The 13,795-nt window shown below is 37.1% G+C and overlaps 1 protein-coding gene across 1 annotated transcript; it reads right to left on the bottom strand.

Moving 5' to 3' along the window:
• On the bottom strand, positions 1-5,201 carry LOC106374450 (short-chain dehydrogenase TIC 32 B, chloroplastic-like). Its single transcript, XM_013814471.2, has 8 exons — positions 4,731-5,201; positions 4,421-4,652; positions 4,088-4,167; positions 3,815-3,971; positions 1,680-1,761; positions 1,179-1,266; positions 1,008-1,054; positions 1-887 (listed from the first exon to the last, which is right to left on the bottom strand). Exons 1-8 carry the CDS (start codon positions 4,849-4,851, stop codon positions 696-698), a joined length of 999 nt encoding a protein of 332 aa, XP_013669925.2. The 5' UTR covers positions 4,852-5,201; the 3' UTR covers positions 1-695.
• Between the last annotated feature and the right edge of the window lie 8,594 nt (positions 5,202-13,795).

Here is a 13,795-nt window from a genome sequence, read left to right as displayed (position 1 = left end):
ATGCTCTAACCAACCTAACCAAAAACAAATATCACTTTACCTAAATGCCCTTATCTAGTTTTCCAGGGAAAATTGGGTCTTCAACTATTGGAAAGTGTCTTGGTAGGATAATGTGTTTTGGATGTAATAAAAACCGGTAAAGTGATCATTTGTGTTAATAACTCTTTTTTTGGTACCTCAGGCACATGGACATACGAAATAGTCAATGTCAAAAAGATTATTTAAGTAAAATGAAAGAGAGATCTATCAGATCAGTCCAAATGTGTTAATCACAAGAATTATGTCAATCAAAATATGAGCATAACTTCGGAGCACTTTCGAAAACTAATGATTGACACTATATGATTTTCCACTTATCTTTTAATATATTAAGGCTAGTATAATAGTCCAAGTTGAGCTTTACATCATATATGATCAATTAATCAAAGAAGAAAGAACTATGAAAAAGAAGTTCAATATATTAATTTTCATATCATTTAGATTAATATAAACAAATACTATATAAAGTACATCAGTTTCGCATTAGTACTATAGAATAGAAAACTAGTATATATATCATCTACATATGGTTAAGAGATTGATACCAGTATAAGTTCGGAGGATTAACTGAACTTCATAATATTTTTTCTTAGCTAATTATATTTATATCTTTTTCCTACGGGGATATAAAATAAGATATCTACTTCAGTTTTTCTTTAGTTAAATGGGTCGAAAGCGGCCTTCGGATGTTGAGTTACCAGAATCTCAGAAGCAGCCCATAACTTGGTAGCTTCCGAGGAGTTAGATCCGAGTCCAGACGGTGTCGTTTCATTGCAGTCCGTAAAGTACTTTCCCGATACGTTCACCAACCTTGGATTCGTTGCCACATAACACGTCGTTGCTGCTGCCTAATCACATGCCAAAAATTAAACAAACGTACCACATAAATTAATAAACAAAAAATATAACATATCCACCACAGATTATGTTATATCAATTACAATTATATATAAAAAACAATGTATTACTTGAGGAACGGTCTTAAGAAGCTTGGATGTCAGGAAGAAGACGAGATCTGAGTAGGAAAAGACAGAGGAAAATCATTTAGACATAATTAGGAATCTCAATTGTTTATGATTATTTATTCAAGATAAGCCAATATTCTAATAAGAGGGGGTGGGGAATTGAGATAAACCAACCTGTCAATAAGCCCTCCCGGTCTCTTGTTAACCGGGTTTTTACAACCCCTGGGTGTACGCAGTTAACCGTCACGTTCGCTCCAATTTTCTGCAAATTTTTAATAATAAAATGTAATCATTCTATTTAAAAGACCCACATGATTGTCTTAATCCTAAACTATGGTCAATAGTCAAAGCTTAACTAACTAATTTCATATAATTAGTTAGAATACAAATCACAGCTATCTAGGTTTCTTGTTGTCCTCTTCTCTCATACCTTTCACCTTTAATTTACACTCAGAAAAAATCAATAAATACTTTTTTTGAAAAAGATTTTCAGAAATAGAACCACTATTATTAATTTATACCATTATGGTTTTAGTTGGAATTATTAATTTTTGGGGGGGGGGGGAGGTGAAGGTGAAATTAATTGGAGAATGAAAATAACTGAGAGAGTGCCCTTTTAACAAAAAAAATAATAATAATAAGTGAGAGAGAAAGAGAGGAAGGAGAGAACGAGACCTGGAGTCTAGAAGAGAGCTCCTTGGTATGCAAAACGTTGGCAAGCTTCGAGAGAGCATACGCACGTGTCGCATCGAATTGACTATTCGATCATCAACCCCAACATACAAAAAAATAAAAATAAAGTTACTATTATATGTCAAAATGTCAAAACTCTTTACCTCCTTTTCACATTTATTACCCCTGCCATCAACTTACTTGTCACTCATCAGTCAAAAAATTAAAATCTATGCAGCTTTTTCCTTTGGTAAAAAGGTAAATCCAGCAACACCAAGCCTACTCTCTGATTTACTATAGTTCTGAATATTGGACACTTATGTGGTTCTAGATGCGTAACATACCAAGACCATCATTAACGAAAACTCTTAAGTTGGTTCTAGATTAATTTGTAATTAAAAAAAAAAAACAGCAATTACTTAAGAACATCTTTAACGGAGTAGTTTAGAAAAAAGGTCCTTAGGAAAAATTAGTTTAATAGTCGGTGGGCTCCACCCAAAATGTAACGGTCGCTGTTTGATGCTCCAAGATAAGCGTCGAATTATGTGGTTTGTTTGTACTGTTCGCGGACCCTACCGACACGTGGCGATCCGCGATTGATTTTTGTTTTTTAGATAAAAAAAAATTAAAAAAATAAGCACCCCCTAATGGGGTGCTGCGTTAATGAGAGCAACCTTATTGAGGGTTTCTTACTTCTAAGTTCTTAAAATACATGTATATGTATGTATATATTATATAGGCTGGAAGAACCACCTCTTAGGCGACACTTGTTACAATTTGAGAGAGTTTTGAGTTTATCTCTTCTCTCTCTCGATACATCACTTGACCTTTCAGTATGTTGATCTCCTCCATTGACTCGACACTCCGCAAGTGTTCCTTGCTGGACTGTTTTATGTATTGCTTGATTAATTCATTCATTTATATACCTAGTTGTTCTTTATCTTACTGGCCAATGTAGGAGATCGCGGCAAGAGCGGCGGGATTCCAGCAGAGAGAAGGAGGCTTCCGGGTTCGCGGTTGAGGTAGACCCGATGGGGAACGAATATGGGTACGGGAGTGAGCCTGGGTACAGAGGAGATGTTGAGCTTGGTTATGGTGATGAGTACGATGATGAAGAAGAAGACGTGAAACTATTGTTTTGGGGAGGTAAAAGCTCGAAACTTTATAACACTAGTGTTTGATCTTGTATATGAAAGATGAACACTTTGGCTCTGCTGTCTATGTTCTTGTGGCCTCTGGCACACTGATTGGTCTTGCAGCTAGTAACTTTGGGATCATTTCTTCAGACACTCTTGTTTTTGTTGTTGTCTTGAACTTCCTGCTCCCTTTAGCTGTTCCTCTGTTGCTCTTTAGAACTGATCTGCGCCGTGTGGTTCAGTCCACTGGAAAGCTTCTCTTGGCTTTCTTGATTGGATCAAGTAAGAACCAAACCTGTTTATGTACAAGTACAAGGGATGTTTACTTTTTAAGCGCCTATGCTTGATCATTTCCTGTTTCATAATAGTGGAGTTATGTTATTGTATGTTCCGGTTGTGTAATGTAGTTTGTTGAAGTTTGTGTTTATTGTGATGGACTTATTGTTCTGATGTTTAAGTTTGATATACTTGTGTGGCAGTGTCGTTAGTAAACCATTTTCAGGAGTTGCAATTTGTTCTTGTTCTGGTTATTGATGGTTATAAATGCTTCTTGTCATTATAAAAGTCCGTATAGAGTTAAAGAGTTGGTGGCATTATCAACTTGTGATGTTATGGTAATGCCTTCTTGTCATTACTTTCAGGTTTTGAAAGAGTGAAGTCACGAACACTTTCAGGTTTTGAAAGAGTGAAGTCACGAACTGAAGTGAGGACTGAAGTGAAGTTTTGGAAGTGAAAGAATCAAGTGAAATTTGTTTGCTTGTGTAAAGTTTTAAGAACCCTTAATTAGGTTCTACCATTGAAGAACTCAAAATCATTGTCTCTTAACAAAAGTTCTTAATTTAAGTTTATTACTTAAATATTCATTAAAAACCCAATTAGGGGTTCCCCCATTGAACATGCTCTAACATGTTTTGCCTACTATATATCATTTAGAGTTTTGAAATGTTATGCTTCTATGGAACGGCCATGCCTCTTGATGACAGAAACTAAAGGGAAACATACCACTTAGGTTGGGAAATCAGCCGGAGATATTCAATCAAGTCGCCGGTAAACCAACCGTGAATACCGGACGTGACATTAACGATCCTTCCTTGAACTCCGGTTTCTTCTGCCGCTTGGATCATCTTCTTCAGTAACAGGTTGGTCAAGAGAAAATGGCCTGCAATTAAAATGGTTAAGATCGGCTATTAACAAAAGGAGATAATATTAGTGTAATGCCTAATTAATATCTGTCATATAGTGTGGAAATCATAATAAAGAAAATAATTACATTACCAAGATAATTGGTGGCAAAGGTCACCTCGATCCCATCTTCAGATATTGCATGTTCATGTGCTAATCTGCCTGCGTTGTTTCTGATTCCACATTTGCGTATTTAAAAAAAAAATCAGAGAAGAAAGTACATAAATCAAATAACGATTAAGAACTGATCATAGTTAATTATGTTATGTTTTTGCACGTATGTCTGTATAAATATATTTACATGCATATAGTTTATTTTGATTTTCGGAGAAAAATATTACAAAACGTAATTAAACATGGTTAATATCAAGCAATCACATAAACTTAGTTATGAAAAAAAGGTTTTAAAACGAGTTCGAGTCTTACATGAGAAGGTTGAGAGGTAGATGGAGAGATTCGAAACCGGCGACGAAGCTCCGTACGGAAGACATGGAGCTGAGATCAAGCTCCATTACGATGATCTCCGTCTCCGGAAACTCAGAGACGATCCTCCCTTTCGCTTCCTCCGCCGCTTTCACGTTCCTCGCCGGAAATATCAACCTCGCTCCTCGTTTCGCCAGCACTCTCGACGTCTCCGCTCCGATCCCCGACGTCGCACCTTCACCAAATCAACAACAGACGATGAGAAAATTTTCCAACCACGCGAGTCACCGGAAAACTGAAAAATAAAACTCACCGGTGATTATCGCTGTTGTGGAACGAAGGTCGCAGTTCTCGGTTACCTCATCGGCGGTGGATTTCGAGCCGAAGCCGCTAACACCGGCGGCGCCGATAAGGTATCTTCCAGTGTCGATCATTTATCTCTTCGTCTGAGTTTTTTTTTCTGTTACTAATTACAAATGTAAAACAAAGAAGGATGAAGAAGACAAAACCGTGTTTGCAGTTATCAGTTATGAAGGGTAGAATGGTAAAATAAGATATGGTCTGAAAGCTCTCCCTCTGTTTCTCTTGTCAGATTTTTGTAAGGCAACGCCGTCTGGCAAGGGAGAGATATGAGAGGAAATAGTAATGTTGTTTATTTATAGTCAACTTTTTATTGATGAGGTTAAAAAAGTAGATATCACTTTTTACCTAAACGATCGGTAATCGTTTTCCTCTGTAACTCTCTTCTTGTTTTAAATAATTTCGCAGTGGAAGACTGGTAGGTCTAGTTCCATAGTATAATATAATCCCTCAGTTCTTTAAAGTTACATATTCTAGAGAAAAATTTTGTTTCAAAAAGATCTATTTTTTACTTTTTCAATGTATGTTTTATTAACTAATTGCAAACTTCAAAAAACTTAATTGCACTAATTAATTTTTTATTGGTTTAAAGTTATTGAAAAAAAATAAACACAAAAAATTATGCAAATTTAATGTATTTTATTAAAATGTGTGAAAAATATATAATATGGATCTTTTAGGAACAGAGGGAGTATTACTTTTTATTATTTGTCAACAATATTAATTCTTGATTTTCTTGGGTGCAACTACAATATTAATTCTTGTTTTAAACGTATAATAGTAATGTAACAAAACTTTAGCTTTAAAAAAAAAACTTACTGTACTTTGAAGAAGTTAAAAATGGACACCAGAAAATACTGCAAAACATTAAAAACACTTCATATAAAAACCACAATTACATACTTTCAAAAGATAAAAATTTAAAACAAGAGATTCCGAAAGTGAACTACCAGTTAAAACAACATCTAAAATATAATAAAATCTGCCATTAAATAAAAAGATATTTTATAATAAATGTGATTTTTTTTTGGTGAGTCTTTCTAAAATCATCTTTAAATACTTGTATGTTTCAAAGTTCGTCCTAAACATCATTTTTTTGTCACAAAAACAATTTCCGAAACAACAAGACTTTTCTTTAAAAAACTTTTGATATACTAAGGTCAAATGGAAAAAGATATTCTTTTTGTTTCTAAATAAGTATTATTTTAGTATTTTTTTCTTGATGCATAAAAAATATCATTCTATAATTCCAATGCAATTTATAATCATTTTCAGTTAAATATTAATTGCACAATGCATTGATCTTATAAATATTTATTTTTTGATAAAATAAAATAAATAAATAAATTTATTTCAAATATCATTGGTTAACTAGTCGTAGTTAATGAAAACATAAGCACATCTCAATCATTTTCTTAGTATATGTGAAAAATGTTTAAATGACACTTTTTATGAAACGGATGAAGTAGTAAATAAATTTGAAAAAGATATTCAGCGGAAGTTAAAACTGGTGTAATGGGAAATAAATCATCAACCTTTTGTATGGTTTGATTTGTTATATCTATTTAGAGAGCTATCATGTGGCTTTTGATAATTACCATTTTAAAATTATTTTACATTGATGAATAATTTATGAAGAGATTTGCGTCAAATTCTAATTGAATACTCAAATAAATTAAACAGCTGTCAGTTTCTGACTCGGTATAAATTAATGGTTTATTTCGTATTTTCCATGACTGAATTTCAGTTAACGAGCTCAATAAGAGTTTACTAATCAATTACCAACGCTTGGTTTTGTACAGCAAAACAAATGAAGGGAACCAAAATGGAATAGATTGTCGTCGAAGGCAAATATTAACGGTCAAAAGGCCTAAGCTTTGACTCACTTGTAGGAGACAATTATACAATCGTGATGTCTAGTTGTACACTTGGTGTCACTCATTAACTCATTATTCTAACCTCATTTACTAACCTCTATTAAACAAAATAATCATACTTTCTTAGCGTGTGTAGTTAATAATTTTCCCAATATCAATCTCGGAATAAACGCCGGCTCGGGAGTGACCGAAACGATAGTTTTATAGAGGAAAATTTTGAAGTTATGGAATAATTAGAGCATGATTAACCCGGGGTTCTTAGGATGAGGTTCTCAGCGAAAATTAAAAAATTGTTTCTTAACTTTTAATTAAAAAAACTAAGAACCTGTTAATAAGGACTTTAAAAACCGGTTCTTAGTTTTTTAGTTAAAAGTTAATAAACAGTTTCTTAACTTCCGTTAAGAACTTCACTCTAAAAATCCCGGGTTAATCATGGTTAAATAACCAATGTTGTAAAAATTGGTGTAAGGCAAAATGGTCATAACCAAAACAATTTTCTTTAAATCTAATTTATAAATCGGTTAAATCATATTAAATCAATTTAATTTGGTCTAATTCGATATAAATTAGTATAAATATGTCAATTTTAACAATAATATTAGTGAAAATTTACAAATTTGTCTAACTTTTATTTCTTACATATCTAATTTTTAGAACTCGTCAAAATAATTTTATAATTAAATTGAAAACTAAAATATTTATATAAAAATAAATCATTAATTAGTTAACGTTCAGATCTCATGTAGTACTTTCCGTCAAAATCTTGCATAGTTCTCAGACATCGCTAGTCTTCTACAAAACGTTTAATTACTGGCTAATGATTTTTTGAAAATAATTTAATGAAATTTGTCAAAACGTATTAGCGACTCTAAGCCTAGATAAATGAGTAAAAGGTTATTAAAAAAAAGGGAAATAGAAATGACTTCGTGACGAAGGTGAGACGGCGAGTAGTTGAATGGGTGAATGTTTAAACGACAGGAGTAGCAACGTAGGAGTAGCATGTAGAAACATTTAAGAAGAATCTTGCAAGAAGGCTTACGCACGTGAGGTTTGCAAACTGCGTGCTGGCTCGCTCTTCTTCTCCCTTCGAACACGGTCACCGATAATTTATTTAATTTGTAGTAATTTAGCGATCAATCATTTTTGAATAATTCAGTGTTCATCATGCTTCTGTGACGACCGTAACCTACAATATAATTTTGAAGGCATCTATATTGTTAACTTCGTAACTAGCCTTTGTGAGGATACGTTCGAAAGTTTGTTAAATACTTATAAAGCTCACATGCAACTCTCACGAGTGAACATATTTACAAGAAAACATACTTCAAACAGGAATACTATAGAGTATAGACTTTTTACAAAGTCATATAACCTATGTAGTAATATGCTTTCGGTGTAATTAATCGTTCCATTCAACTCTTTCGGTATGTAGAATTAATCGTAATTATAAAAAAGAACTTAGAGTGAATCTGAATAGACAAATATAATATACCATCGGTTTGAAACAAAGGAAAAACTGGGAAACTAGATAACGGCAAATCAGTTTTTTTTCGGATAACAAATTGCTAGGGCCAACGAAGTCATACATTCTTACTTGGATCAATACTGTCTTTTCGTCAAGGTCGATGATTAATACGTATTACAATATTTTTTTAACTTACATAATGATGCAGCGTAGGATGTGATTCCTATATAGTTTTCGTTTTATTTTTATTTCATATTTCCTTTTGTTTTAGATAAACATAAGTTAGCTTAAAATTAGGAGGATTGCCATTAAGACTTAAGGATCCAAGATTAGATTCTAATCCCTAAGGACTTAAGACTTTCTTATTAGTATATAAAGTGATCTCTTGGCTTTGTGAGAGACACCTTTGAATTGAATTTTAATAAAGAAGCTTTCAGCATCTTGATCTCTTGTTCTTCGGCAGATTTATATCTCAACGAACAACAAGTTTGTGTGATATCTTGGGGATTCTCAGACTAAACAAGACTTCCGCAGCTTACCTATATCGGTTACTTCATTAGTTGGTATCAGAGATCAGGAAGTTTTAGTTCCTCAACTAAAACTCTTTCCTTCGTTACCAATGGCTCCTCGAAGACCTACCATGGAAGAACAACAAGATGAGTTTCGACAAACCTTGGAGAACTTCACTCTCGGACTTCAAGAAGCTTTACAAACGGCAGTAACTAATGCCCTCACAACGGTATTAGAACAGCAAAACGCACGACGTGCAAATCAGAGGGAACCGCAACATCAACAAGTTTTTCATGAGGAATCCGAAGAGGGCGAAATCGTGGATAACTTATTTGCTAATCCTGCGCAGAATCAAAATCGTGAGGCTCGACAGGCAGGGAGCAGACGCAACCAGCCGGATCACGGACAAGCCATGGGACAAGTACTTCCACCTCAGCGTTGGGAAGCTGGTTTCCGCTTGGATATTCCAGAATTCACAGGCTCACTCAATGCTGGAGACTTCATTGATTGGCTAAACATGGTCGAAGAGATTCTGGACTTTAAACAGGTTCCAGATGACATGCGAGTTCCGTTGGTAGCTACTCGTTTTAAAAACCGTGCCTCAGCATGGTGGAGTCAGCTCAAAGAATCTCGTCGACATTCGGGAAAATCTCGAATATATACTTGAAAAAGATTGAAGAAACATATGAGACGAAGTTTTCTTTCGTATAATTACGAAAGAACTCTTTACAATAAACTCCAAAATCTTCGACAAGGTTCGAGAGCAGTCGAGGACTACGCAAACGACTTGTTTCAGATTTCAGCACGTACTCCGACGGTTGAAACAGAGGAACAACTGGTTTCTCGTTTCATTGGTGGGCTCCGTAGCCAGTTACAAAACGCCTTGCAGCAATTCAACCCTACATCCGTATCCGAAGCACATCAACGGGCATTAGGAATGAAACAGCAGTTTAAAGGCAACTGGTCGACTGGAACCGCGCGTACACGATCAACTTCAACGTGGCAGAACAATCAAACAACAACACATGCTGTTTATAATACTACGACTCCTGGAACCAGAGATAAGAACGTGTCAAACGATTCCAATGCGACGAACCATAAGCCTAGAACCAACGCTCTTCGTTGTTTCACATGCGGCGAACATGGTCACCGCTTAACAGCGTGCCCCAAGCAGAATCGTCGAGGATTACTCACACAAGATTAACATATCGAGGGTGAAACTCGTTTCGATGAGTATGAGTCTGACGAAGAAGAAAATGAGGTCATCGGTGGTGACACTGGCGCGAAATCTCAAATTCTGGTCTTACGACGCAGTTGTTTGGCTCCACGCGCAAATACAGAGTCGTGGCTTTGATCGAACCCGTTTCGATCAACGTGCACTATCAAGAACAAAATATGTAAACTCATTATTGACTCAGGAAGTTGCACTAACGTGATTTCAGAAGAAGCAGTACGAAAACTGTCCATATCAATGACAGTACACCCAACACCATATCAACTAGCATGGCTAAATGAAACTGCTGATCTGCGAGTCTCCAGACAAGCCGTGGTGTCTTTTATTCTATTGGTTCCTACCAGGACACAATAGATTGTGACGTCTCCCCTATGGATGCATGTCATCTTCTTCTTGGGCGTCCGTGGGAATTCGATCGTGACGTTCTTCACAAAGGGAAAGCAAACACGTACACATTCATCTTGAATAGACGTACCATCACCTTGTCACCGTCTCCCGACCAACCAGAAACACCACGTACCAAAGTCAGTCCGGAGGCTTCAACAACATCTTCTAAGTCTCTTATGTTGCTCCCAAAGGCGGCTTTTGAAGCTCAATTATGAGATTACGATACCATATCAGCTCATGTCGCAACGCCCATCGGCTCTCATGCAGTTGAAGAAATACCACCGTGCCTGGAGGTGCTGATTCACACCTTTGCTGATGTCTTCCCTTCCGAGATTCCTCATGGATTACCACCTCTACGCGATATCCAACATCGTATTGACTTGGTTTTGAATGCTTCTCTTCCCAACCAACCCCATTATCGTATGAGTCCACAGGAGCATGATGAACTACGACGCCAAGTCGAGGAGTTACTACAGAAAGGTCATGTACGTGTGAGTCTCAGCCCTACAGCAGTTCCAGCCGTTTTGATTCCAAAAAAAGATGGTTTGTGGCGAATGTGTGTTGACAGCCGCGCTATTAATAAGATAACAGTACATTATCGTTTTCCCATTCCACGTTTGGACGATTTATTGGATCAAATTGGGAAGTCTTCCATCTTTTCCAAACTCGATCTTAAAAGTGGTTACCACCAGAAACGTATCAATCCTGGCGATGAGTGGAAGATAGCTTTTAAAACTCGAGAAGGTCTCTTTGAGTGGTTGGTTATGCCATTCGGCTTATCGAATGCGCCAAGTACCTTCATGCGTGTGATGAATCAGGCCTTTCGCCCGTTCATTGGAAAATTCGTTGTCGTTTACTTCGACGATATTTTGGTTTTTAGTAACACCTTAGAGGAGCACGCACGACACTTGGAATCTGTTCTTCTTGTTCTCCGACGTGAAAAACTATATGGAGCACGCCAGAAGTGTGCCTTTGGTACGTCACAGGTGCTCTTTTTGGGATATATTGTCTCATGTCGTGGGCTGGAAGTTGACCCAAGTAAAGTCGAGGCAATTAGATCTTGGCCTACACCACGTTCTATCAGTGACATCCGCATTTTCCATGGTCACGCGTCGTTTTATTGTCGCTTCGTCAACCACTTTAGTAATGTCGCTGCCCCTCTTACTGATTGTATGAAAGGCACAACGTTCTTATGGACTGCAGAGGCTAATAAGGCATTTAAAGCTTTAAAAACAAAGCTAACTTCGACTCAGATTTTGGCATTGCCGGATTTCTCTTTAGCGTTTGAACTTCATTGTGATGCCTGCAAGCTTGGGATTGGTGCAGTTTTGAGCCAACAAGGACGTCTAGTGGCGTTTTTCAGCGAGAAAATTGCCGGTTCTTGTGCTCGTTACAACACTTATGACGTTGAGTTTTATGCAATCGTCCAAGCAATCAAACACTGGCGACATTACTTGTTTCACCAAGAGTTTGTTCTGTATACAGATCATGATGCGTTGAAGCACTTGGGCAGTCAAGACAAGATATCATCTCGCCATGCTTCTTGGATAGCGTTTCTGCAACAATTCACCTTCGTCATCAAACATCAGTCTGGTCGTGCAAACAAAGTTGCTGACGCGTTAAGTCATCGTCATTCCCTCCTTGCAACTTTACAAGTCTCTGTTACTGGGTTTGGAGAGTTCACAAGTTTGTGCGAGTCGGATCCCTTTTTCGGCCGCATATGGTTGGATGTTTCTTCAGGAGTTGCGTCTGATTACGTGCTTCTAGGCGGTTTTCTCTTCCTGACTGCTCGGTTATGTGTTCCCAGTTGCAGCTGGCGTACAAAGATTGTGAAAGAAGTTCACGAGGAAGGACATGTTGGGAGAGATAGGACCTTACACCTTGTCGCCACTTCTTACTTTTGGCCGTCATTAAGGCTTGATGTCGCCCGGTTTGTGGAGAGAAGCACAGTTTGTCAGACTTCTAAGAGGCATGCCTCCAACGCTAGCTTGTATATGCCATTGCCTATACCTACTCAACCATGGACAGATATCAGTATGGACTTTATCTTGGGTTTGCCACGTACGCAAAGAGGTCACGATTCTATCTTCGTTGTGGTTGATCGCTTCTCCAAGATGGCACATTTTGTTCCATGTAAGAAGACGACGGACGCTGTTCAAGTGGCCGTTCTATTTTTCAGAGAGATTTATCGACTTCATGGTCTTCCAATTTCTATTGTTTCTGACCGAGATACGAGGTTCTTAAGTCACTTTTGGCGTTCCCTTAGGCGTCTATTGCGCACGAACCTTGATATGAGTTCTGCATATCACCCTCAATCTAACGGTCAAACAGAGGTTAGTAACCGCTCTCTCGGAGATATGCTATGTTGTCTGGTCGCAGGTAATATACGATCGTGGGATTCTGTATTGTGCCAAGCGGAGTTCGCACATAATCATGCTGTTAACAGGAGTACTAAGTTCAGTCCTTTCCGTGTGATCTATGGTTTGGTTCCGCGTGGACCTATTGACCTTGGTACTGCACCTGACGCCACTCGAGATCACGGTCAAGCTATTGATTTTGTGGCCGACATTTCTTTCATTCATGCACAAGCTCTTGACAACCTTCAGGCATCTTCGGCGAAATACAAGTTGGATGCGGATCGTTTTCGACGTCGTCTACAGTTCAAGGAAAGAGACTTGGTTTGGGCAGTGTTGACGCGTGATAGGTTTCCTCCCCGAGAGTACAATAAGCTTAAAGTTCGTAAGATCGGTCCATTAGAAATTCTTCAGAAGATTAATGACAACGCGTACCGCGTCAAGTTGCCTCCTGATAGCCGTTTCTCGGACGTCTTCAACGTTAAGCACCCCACTCCTTTTGTGGTCAAAGACGAGATTGAAGATTCAGGGACAAATCTTTTCAACCCCGGGCGATCTGATGCAGCGTAGGACGTGATTCCTATATCGTTTTGGTTTTACTTTTATTTCATATTTCCTTTTGTTTTAGATAAACATAAGTTAGCTTAAAACTAGGAGGATTGCCATTAAGACTTAAGGATCCAAGATTAGATTCTAATCCCTAAGGACTTAAGACTTTCTTATTAGTATATAAAGTAATCTCTTAGCTTTGTGAGAGACACCTTTGAATTGAATTTTAATAAAGAAACTTTCAGCATCTTGATCTCTTGTTCTTCGGCAGATTTATATCTCAACTAACAACAAGTTTGTGTGATATCTTGGGGATTCTCAGACTAAACAAGACTTCTGCAGCTTACCTATATCGATTACTTCATTACATAACCAAGATATATATCATCATTTTCTAACAAAGTATATCACATTAAACCATCTCTTTAGTTAAGTTAACAGCATGTCAGGAAATAAAATTGGTTTGAGGATGCTATTGTCACTTTCAATAATCGTCTCAAACCACCATTTAGGATGACGAACTTGATATATAATATGCGTAGTTATCAGTTACATATTCTACCGAAATTAAAAGTACCTTTTCTATTGTATTCTATGATGAATATTCTTTTCTGGCTTATGCGTTTCTCTTTTGTTATAGTT

Source organism: Brassica napus, chromosome C1 (assembly GCF_020379485.1).
Source record: "Brassica napus cultivar Da-Ae chromosome C1, Da-Ae, whole genome shotgun sequence".
In the NCBI taxonomy this organism is placed as follows: Eukaryota; Viridiplantae; Streptophyta; class Magnoliopsida; order Brassicales; family Brassicaceae; genus Brassica; species Brassica napus.
The sequence above is the reverse complement of the archived record's forward strand: the minus strand, read 5'-3'. Positions and strand labels throughout refer to the sequence as shown.

Coding starts and splice junctions, on each gene's coding strand:
- LOC106374450 (XM_013814471.2), bottom strand. CDS start 4,851: ATGATCGACACTGGAAGATACCTTATCGGCGCCGCCGGTGTTAGCGGC. Junction 4,653..4,730: donor CACAACAGCGATAATCACCG/GTGAGTTTTATT, acceptor GATTTGGTGAAG/GTGCGACGTCGGGGATCGGA. Junction 3,972..4,087: donor CTTTGCCACCAATTATCTTG/GTAATGTAATTA, acceptor TTTTAATTGCAG/GCCATTTTCTCTTGACCAAC.